The sequence below is a fragment of the Eucalyptus grandis genome, chromosome 4 (genome assembly GCF_016545825.1).
Source record: "Eucalyptus grandis isolate ANBG69807.140 chromosome 4, ASM1654582v1, whole genome shotgun sequence".
In the NCBI taxonomy this organism is placed as follows: domain Eukaryota; kingdom Viridiplantae; phylum Streptophyta; class Magnoliopsida; order Myrtales; family Myrtaceae; genus Eucalyptus; species Eucalyptus grandis.
In genome coordinates, this window is record NC_052615.1 from 21,155,069 (window position 1) to 21,165,359 (window position 10,291).

A 10,291-nucleotide genomic window follows, 5' to 3' on the forward strand; every position below is an offset into this window, starting at 1 on the left:
GCAGTCGATTTCTGGTCGAATTCTTAAGTTTATTCCGTTAAAATCCCTTAACGGCTTCACCAGATAAACTAGTTATCCCGTGAGTGATCAGCTCAGAAAATAGAATTATAGGCACGTCAATGAAAAGCTCGACTTATTCAATTGAAAACATAACCTGAAAATCGAGGTGTCACATTTTCTTATATCAATTTTATACTAGTAAGCTTACCATGCTCATTTTATTTTATTTTTTGGTCGAATACTATGCTCATATGTACTAGTACATATTATATGACCTTACAAGCCAGTCCAGGTAGAAATTGTTTCAAATGGTCAACTCTAACAGGGAGTTAATAAGTTCGTTTTCTATGTAGATTCACGCCTATAATCGGCAAATAAGCTTCCTTGTTATGCTATTTTGATTTTTTTTTTTCTTCCCTTTCTATCCTCTATAGGCCAATGAAGAATCCAAAGACATTGCGATATAACTGGTAATTCTCGACGCGACCCAGTCATATGATATGACACATAACTATAAATAAATTTGGTTTTGACATAAATGGTTTATGTCATTTTTTGGGTCAATGCATTTAAGGCAAAACAAAAATTGTATCTTAAGAGAGGGCACCCGTTAAACCATTTAAATATGAATTGACATATTTAAATTTACGTGTTGATGTGTCCATTTTTTTAATAGTGCATTTAGATATGTTCCATAGTCACATCTAAACAATTTTGTTTCCTTAAAAAATATTTAAAATAACCCACATGTCAAAAATAATAAAAGGTAAACATATATGAAGGTACAAAAGAAACATAATATTAACAGATAAATTAAATAGTACATTTTAGCTATAATGTAAAGTGAAATTATACTCACATTACCGGGAAACTTGTTGAAATGTTCTAAAAGTATTAGCACGTGTTCTCATACATAAATGTGTTTTATGTACTTCCCGTTGTAAACAAGTTATAGTATTGTGTTTTGTCGATACAAGGACACAATGACTGCTCGATAGTCGTGTTAGCCTTGTCAATTGTGTTGTGTTTTATAAGTGTATTGTATTCGTGTTGAGGCAATTCGACACCTTCAATAAACATGTCATGTTCGCATTAACCATATCGATATTACACCCTATGCCAACACAACACAATTAACATGACAAGACACGAATTTCCAGCCCTAGACGAGGCCACTAGGTCCACAGCAGGAGCTAGGTGATCAGAAAGAACTTAGGTAATTACTAGCCGTAATATACGTAATTCTATGTATAAAGATTTTGTAAAAATTTATGTTTATCCTCTATTATCTAAAGCTTTGTGTCCGATGACCCAGGAGACATCCCAATTTTCATTAGAGGTGTCACGCATGCCCTACAAAATAATGCTTGTGAGGCAAACACAACGTATGTGATTTTCTTTTGTTTTTTCCTCACGAGATAAGGAAGAAAAAGAAAAGGTGAAAATAAAATGCTAAGACTAGTGGATTTACCATATGAGTTTGCTCTTAGTCAATGCTCGATGATTGCGTCTGGTTAGGTCGAGGCATTATGAAGCCGGAATCTGTGGTCGAACCTTTCGCAGTACTGGTCACAGGGAGAGAAGAGATGAGTAAAGATTGTGAAGCATAGGACATGGTGATATAGCCAAAGCACAAGAGGGAAATTAAAGTGTCTTGGTGGGAGGTTGATGTGCTTTAGGATGGCCTATTTATGGTGAAAAACAGAAAGTGCCTAAAATATATTGATGGGGAGGTCAATGCATGTTGGAGAAATCTTCTTGAAGTATTTTGAAGCTGACAAAACGTTTCCATCAGTCTAGTCTGAAGGCTTGCAGACTCTACTATTTAAAGTCTGAAGACCTCCGGACAGCCAGACTCAAGACTCAAAGTCTATCCTCATTAACAGTCTCTAATCCGTTGAAGAAAGGTTATCCAGAACTGGATGTTTCGTTAAGGATTTAACATTATCAACTGGAGAAGATCTCGTGGCTGGAAAAGACATAACGGAGTCCTTTGATTGATCGAAGATTGACTCGATAATTGAAGATCCGGTGATTGCCTAAATATTATTGGAAGGTTCTACTTATGGAAACCGAGATCCTGATTGTATGGGCGAACATGATTGATGGGCTATCGACACGTTCCTTTAATAGCTCGGATAATCTTCCTAATTGATTCCGTCCAATGGGTAGATTGGAGGAATTCCTTTGATAAGTGCCAACGGGTATGATGGCATAAAAGAGTATATAAGGAAGACGTTCTAAGTTGTTGAGGTGTGCGCGATAGAAGAATTCCAAAGTCTAAAGCTCCTTTTTGTTTAGACAATTCCTTTGAGCGAATACTTGTATACAAAAGAGAGTCTATATTTGTGAGAAATCTTGAGGAGGTGTGGTAGAACATCTACACTGTGGAATCAAGGCAAAGCTGTGCTGTAACTTCTCTTTTGTTCATAGTGGAATCCAGCCAATAGGCTGTCAGTGCAGAAGAGTGGACGTAGGCTTGACATAAGCCGAACCACTATAAACCGCGTGTTCAATTTTCTCTTCTCTCAGTCTTACTTTGATTATCGTTTGTCTCAAATCCATCAACTGTCTAGTATTGTGCAATTATCGTGAAAAATCTTTTATATACCTATTCACCCCCATCTAGGTACTTATACTAGCCATATCAGTGCACACATCTTTTGGATGAGAAACTATGTGAAATGTGCATATAAAAGCAACATAATATCAACAGATAAATTAAACAGTACACTTGAGCTATGACATAAAGTGAAATTGTACTCATATCATTGGGAGACTTGTTGAAATGTCCTAAAAGTATTAACACACACTCTTATGTGTAAATGTGTTTTACGTACTTCTAGTTATAAATGGGTTATAGTATTGTGTTCTGTTGATACAAGAACACAGTGACCACTTGACAATCACGTTAGCCGTGTCAGTTGTGTCGTGTGACCCACTTTATTAAGCATATCGTATTTGTGTTGAGACAATTGGACACATTTAATAAATGTGCCATGTTCGGGTTAGCCATATTGGTACTGCACCCTAAAATATATTAACGGGGAGGTCGGTTCACGCATCTTTTGGATGAGAAACTATGTGAAATGTGCATTCTCTCTGTAAAATGTGCGTGCGTGCAACAAGCAGAAGAGTTTACTGGCCAGTGAGGTTGAGAAACTATGCGTAGTCATCTAAGCGGACTCGTCTCTCGTGCTAATAAGAAGCGAGCATGTGTATATAAGGATATTCTTTTGGATGTTAAAGGAATTATCCGTGGGCTTAATATATTTTACTAAATAAAATGTGCACCATTATAAATACTGAATTTCGTCAAGTTTAACCGTTTGAATTTGATTTACTATACGTATAAAGTTTACTTAATGTCAGATTGTGTCTTTAAGATTTGAGAGGCATATATGCCGTCTAGTAGTAATATGGTGTAGTGTCATGTACTGTTATTTAATATATGTAGAGCAGGCAAAATTGATTCAGGACCCATTTTTTTAACTCAAATTCAACGGACTGTGACGAATATGGGTTGTTTGAAAATTTTAAAAACCCTTCCAATTTGGAAGAGGGAGGTGAGGAGTTCAAATCCATACCTTCTTAGGGGGGATTGGAGTAGGGACGATTTCATTTTCATGAGTAGGTTTCGACTCCCACGCCATGCAAGGAGGTAAGGCAAAAGTCTGAAAATGAGTGTTAGAGTAGGATTAGAGTAGGACCGACAAAAAAATAAATAAATATAAAAAGTGGGATCATAATATCCAAGGCAAAGCCCAACTATATATGAATCTTAGTGGATCTAAAGATAATACTCATTTCTAACCCAATTAAGCTTAAACATGTTATTAGCTGAAGAAATATTAAGAAATAAAAATAAAAGGAAACAGAGAACTATGATGCTGAACAAGAGAGGGAACCACTCCCGACGGCACGCCTCCATCATCGGCTATATCACCCACGATGGCCAATTGCGCCTCCGCCACCCGCCGTGGCCGTCAGCAGCCATCTTCATTCTCCTCCTAATCAACTCTCTACCTTGTCCCGCACCTCCTAGTGGCTTCGTTTTCCTCTGCCGCCATAACGAGAATTCATGCGAAGCAGCAATACATGGGGCGTCTTCATCATTTCCTTCCTTCAAGCTTCTTTCAAGACCAATAAAACAGAAGAAGATTGTCTTTTCTAAGTAATCTACGAAGTCTTTTAAACAAAAGTGAAAATGACACAAATGGTCAACAAACTTTAGTTCAATATGTAATGTGGTCCATAAACTTTTAATTTATTCAATGTCATCTGTAAATTTTAACTCAATATGCAATATGATTCATAAACTTTCGGTTTATTCAATGTGGTCCATAAATTTGTGTTATATATTCAACTTAATCCATAAATTATATGAAAATATTCAATATTGTCTCTGAACTTTAATTAATAGAATAATTATATTGAAATTTTATTATTATTTAGGGACTTAATTGAATATGCATTAAAAGTTCAGAGACTACATTCAATAAACTGAAAGTTTATAGATTACATTACATATTAAATTGGAGTTCAAAAATAATTTTACACATTAAGTCAAAATTTGATAACCAATTAAATGACTCTACACCGTAGAATCTAGATCCAAGAAACCTCTACAGCCACATATTCCTCCAAATAGCACCAGAAAAAAAAAAAAAAAAAAAAAAGGCAATCAGCCTTTTCACGGGGATCCCGACGACACGAACAAACCCCAGAAAAATAAGCTAGAAAACGTCGAATCAACCTCCGATGATCAAATCAGATTCAGGCCAAGACCGGCAAGGCGATAACTCTACAATGTAAAATCAAGATCCACACGCACATACCTAGAAACGCCTCTAATTGCCACCAAAAAAGCAAAGAAAAGAACCTCGCTGAAACAGAATAAAAGAGAGGAGCGACGCGACACCGCCTTTGTGAGGCCGGATAGAGAAGCTTCCGATCAAGGAAAAACACCGCACAAAGAGAAGACGCAGATTGAAGAAAAAAGCGAGGAGGACAAGCAAAGTCTGCGATCGGCGATATGGGCAGCGACAACGAGAGAAGCAGCAGTGTAATAGGCAATGGCATGAACAATTGGCCATTTGGGTCAGTTTATCAAGTTAATTTAGCAAACTTATTTTATTTTAGTTTTTTTTTTTAAATGCCTTTTTCTTTGTTTTTCGATTATGTGGGTGGATTTGGATTAGATCTAGGTTGGGTTGGGTTGGGTGATGGCCATCCAAATTGTTTACAAAATAAATGGGTCGATATGAGTTAAATAGGTGGATTCAGGTTGAATCCATTCAAGTCCCACCTTCTAAATGTAACTCTTTTTTTAACAATGATTCTAATTTAATCAACAATTGGGAATACTATTTGAGAATACTATTTGAGAGCAACGTGCGCATTTAATTGATACAAATGATAGGAAAATCACCAGAGGATTTGTTAGATCTTCTATTTTCCATGTGACAGAAATGGCGTTGATTTTTTCTTTCCTCGTTCAATCAAAATTGCACTTTTGATACCATTTTAAGCAATAGGCTTGAGTTAAAATTGCTCTAATCGAAGGATTTCCTCTAATCAATTTTCTGGTTGATAGGTTAAAATTGTAGACATCACTCGCATTTCAATTTTAGATAAGTTTGGGTGTAAATGATGTCCTATAATAACATATAACCCATCGATCAATAACATAATTATAGGGAAAATTAACCTTATATTTATCTTAATTTAATTCTGCAACGTCAATTAATCATATCAAAAGGACAATATGGACGAACTAGGCTTCTAGGAAAACATTTTTCAAATTTTTCATTGTTTGTTTCACAAAAAAATGAACTAATCATGAAAAACATTTTCCACCAAACAAGAAAAGTCTTGTAAAAGGGAGGAAAATTTCCACTTTTCAAGTTAGGGAAAACATTTTTCTCACTCACTCTCTCTTATGTCATATCGCCTCTAGCTCGTTGATCTGGCAAGGCCTAAGACTAGCAAACTGCTTACCTATGGTCAACGATTGGCCAAAGACGAAGGTGGAAAAGAAATAAAGGAAAAAAAGAAAAAGAAAATAATTAAGAATTCAAATTTGTATTATTTTCTTTTTTTCATTTGCTTCTGGTTTTTTTTTTTATTTTTATTTTTTCTCTTTTTCCTTTTTTTTTTTTTCATTTTTCCACCTTCTTCTTCAATTGGTTGCCTACCATAGCTACGATCAGTGAACGGCCAAAAGCTAGTCTCAAGCTCACTGATACCAGCCTTAGGCCTCACCAAACGAGCGAATCAGTGGCGAGCATGAGACTTTAGCTCGCTAATTTGGTGGGGCCTAAGGTCGGTGAGCTTGAGCACACCACCCACCACTCATCACTCACCAGATCAACAAGCCAATAGCAAGTGCGAGCCTCTATCTCGCCAATTTGGCGAGGCTCGAGGCCGACAAGCGTCGCACTTGCCACTTGCCAGATCAGCAAGCCAACAGCGAGCATGAGCCTCTGGTGAGGCCTGAGGCTAGCAAGCTCGAGGCTCACCCATCTTTGGCAAGCTCCAACTTGCCGCTCACTAGAGATCTATGAGCACGAGCTTCTGGCTTAAGGCTTGAGGCCAGCAAGCCAATGGCGAGCTCGAGTTTGCCTTTGGTTAGTCATCAACCATCTCTATGGCCGGCAACTAGTCGAAGAAGAATATGAAAAGAAACAAAAAAAAAAAAAAGAAATTTTTTTTTAAAATAATTAAAATTGATTTTAAAAAATAAAATAATAAAAAATTATTGAAAAAATGCATAGAGAAAAAGTCTTTTTTTTCGAAGAACAAAAAATATTTTCTAATTCAAAATATTTTCTAATTCATTTTCAAGTTTCAACTAAATACTGGAAATAAATTACATTTTCCTAGAAATTGGATTCTTGAAAATATTTTTCAGAAATGTTGCATTTTTTGTAAAATGAACGGAGCTTAAACTGTTAGAAATCCTACATCAAAGATGAAGATCCTTTATTGCTCCAATACGACATTTGTCTACCTCCTTCGTGATATCGGGACCTATGTTTATTTTTAAGGGCCATGTTATACTCGATTCCTAGTTCAAAGAAGTTCCTTACAATGGGCTTATGAAATCAATATCAACCTCGTTGTCTTGGATTTGATCACTAAAACCAAGACAAAGATTGTTCATAAAATATGTACAAACGTTTCAAACCATTCTTCATTTATCATGAATCCAACAATCGCATTATCATCATACATTAGTCTATAACAATAGTCAACAAAATTCCCAACATAACCACTTCCCTCACATACCTAATCACATTTTAAATATATACAACAAAATCATATACCTCAATCAAGCCATCTCTTATAATCAAATTTAATATTTGAGCCGTGCACCTCATACGTAAAAGATCACCATTCAAGATCAATAATCTATCTCTTGAAAATTTTACTTTTAAATTATCAAAGGTTATATTATTCGAACTAGCATTATTCACAATGATTACCCTCATTTTATTTTTCCTACTCCCAACTCGTAGATGCATTTTTCAACCATCTTTCCAATCTTCCTAATCTCTATACCCTCAGACATCACCACCAAGTTGATGTTCTTCCGTGCAACTTCCCCTTTGCAAGGACCATGCTTCTCATCTTGCAGAGCATGCTTCTTAAGATGCTTTTACATCATATTCTCGGGGCCCTATCTTAGGCACCCAATACTCCATTTACATGATATTTTTACGTAATAAAACTTGTAATGAGAGGTTTTTCGTGAATTCAATATAGAAAGACTGAATTGAAAAATCAAGGATCCGAGATTTTGGCTGAACCGGCGCAATACACTCGGGTCTATGAAATGAATATCGTACTAACCATCTGAAGCCATAAAAGATTCATTATTTACCATAGTTAAGAGACGTGAAAATTTTCATGCAATTTCAAGAAATCTAAGTACTGTTATGGGCATCAAGACCTTTTAAATTCTTAGAGAGTGGAGTCATTTGGACATTCATAATGGAAAAATCGTTGGTCAAAATATCTTATGGAAAATGTTAACTAGTGCCCTTTGAGCGCGTGTTTATTTGATCTCATTAAATATGTTTTAGAAATTTCAAATTCAAAATACGTGAATATTAAAAAAATTTTAAAAAAAAATGTGCATGGAATTTGTTATTTTCACTTTTAATTAATTTAACTAGTGTCTTAAAGACAATTATTAATGAGACCCCTAACAAATAGCCCCGAACACGATAATGCTCATGTGAAGCACCATAAGAAAATCCACACGTAGTTCAAACATGGACACTGTCAAATGTTCCACTTATTACAAAGTATCATCTTGTTACTGCGACGAATACACCAAAATTAAAATGAAAATGGAGGAATACTTTGCTCGTGTCGGAAAAAGTTGCCCCGATCGACTGCGGTCTTCACACGCACCAACCTGTCGAAATTGTTCTTGAAGTATTTCTTTCCCCAAGCGCTCGCTTGCTTATAACCCGTGTCGCCTTTCACGTTGTTCGTTCCTATGTCCAGATCCCTGTAGTTGATATAGGCCTCTCGAGGAGATTTCGACACATACGGCGCCATATAACTGTAGAAGCTTCGTATCCAACTCACGTGCTTTGAAGCCACCTCGTCGCCTCCATCGGTCCATGACGTTAAGTGCTGGATCTTGTACAGAACGCCAGCTCTGTGAGGGAAGGGAAGGGCGGATTCTGAAATCTCGCTCATTCTCCCGCCGTAGTGGTTCCAAATCATTTGAGCCACCCCTACATCTTCCTCAAAGAACCTCTCCCACATCCCCTCTAAGCCACTCTTAGGGATCGGCTCCTTCACATAATCAGACTTGTGCTTGAAGTATAATTTGGTGTTGGAGCTCCTGTTCAGCAAGACTTCCAAGGGCTCTCCACTAAACCCCGCGAAGTAGAGGATCGACTCGATCCAGCTCATCTCGGTGCAGTCCTGTCTCGTGACATTCAGTTCCGGGAAGCTGCTCCTCGTCACCTCGAGGAGCGCGTCGACCCCACCGAGGTAAAGAGTGTTAAACGACGCTTCCATCGTCCTCGTCCCGTTGGGGCCAGAGTTGGAACTCTGCAAGATCACCCGCATAAATAGGTCGTTGGGAAGCTCGTTCCCGATAAGTTGCCACTGGTGCACGAGCTTGGTCGCATGTTGCTCCAGCGTCCTCAAGAGCGTGAACACGGTCACGGTCGACGGTACCGGGACCAGCTTGACTTTCCAGGACACTACTACACCGAAGCTGCCACCGCCTCCACCTCGGATAGCCCAAAAGAGATCTTCCCCCATGGATTCTCTATCCAGGAGCCGACCTTGTGCATTGACCAACTGGGCATCGATTACGTTATCAACGGCAAGGCCATATTTGCGCAGCATCGTGCCATAGCCTCCGCCACTGAAGTGCCCACCCACGCCGACTGTGGGGCAGACACCAGCCGGGAAGCCTAGGGTTTTGCTCTTCTCGGCAATCCTATAGTAGAGCTCACCAACCGTTGCACCCGATTGGACCCACGCTGTTTCGTCCTCCACATCCACAGCGATGGATCGGAGATTCACCATGTCCATGATGACGAACGGGACTTTGGACAAGTATGAAAGACCCTCATAGTCGTGACCACCACTTCGGATTCTCGTTTGGAGTCCGTACCGCCGGGAGCAAGTGATGGCGGCTTGGACATGGGAGACATGGAGCGGTGTCACGATGAGTAATGGTTTCGGAGCGGAAGGAGTCAAGAACCGCAGGTTCTGTATGGTAATGTCCAAGACGGAAGAATACGAAGAGTTGATTGGAGTATAAACGAGTTTAGAGATTGCCGTTGTGTTTTCGGAGTGAAGAGAGAGGCATTGCTGGAAATTCTCAGGAGTGCTCATAACAAAAGCCACTAAAGGAGCTGAAAAGAGCAGGAGAAATGCCAAATGATGATGCATGGTGAAGCTTTGCATCTTCATTTGTTATTTCGTTCTTTTCGGCTTGCATTACCCCCTATACGAAGGGTGTCTTATTTATAGTGCATGCGATGGCACGAACGTCGAAAGTCGATCTTTTGTTTCACACTTCTCTTCCAATTGGTGATAAACGTATGGACGAAATTAGTCGATTTTGGTTTACGACGTGCGTGGAAGTTTATGCGAATGTGTACGGTTTGACTTTCTATCATCTTCCAGATAAGTAAACAATTGATTCATTTGACCGCGAATGGTGTGAGAAGTTTCTCCTATTCATTCAGCAACGGGTTTCACCAAAAAGGGGAAAAATCTCAACAAATGAATCGATAGGGCGAATGTCGAG

At 38.4% G+C, this 10,291-nt stretch overlaps 1 protein-coding gene across 1 annotated transcript; it reads right to left on the reverse strand.

The window, feature by feature from the left end:
• Positions 1 to 8,213: 8,213 nt before the first annotated feature.
• On the reverse strand, positions 8,214 to 9,959 carry LOC104442811 (berberine bridge enzyme-like 26). Its single transcript, XM_010056199.3, has one exon. The coding sequence runs from the start codon at positions 9,949 to 9,951 to the stop codon at positions 8,347 to 8,349; it is 1,605 nt and encodes a 534-aa protein (XP_010054501.2). The 5' UTR covers positions 9,952 to 9,959; the 3' UTR covers positions 8,214 to 8,346.
• Between the last annotated feature and the right edge of the window lie 332 nt (positions 9,960 to 10,291).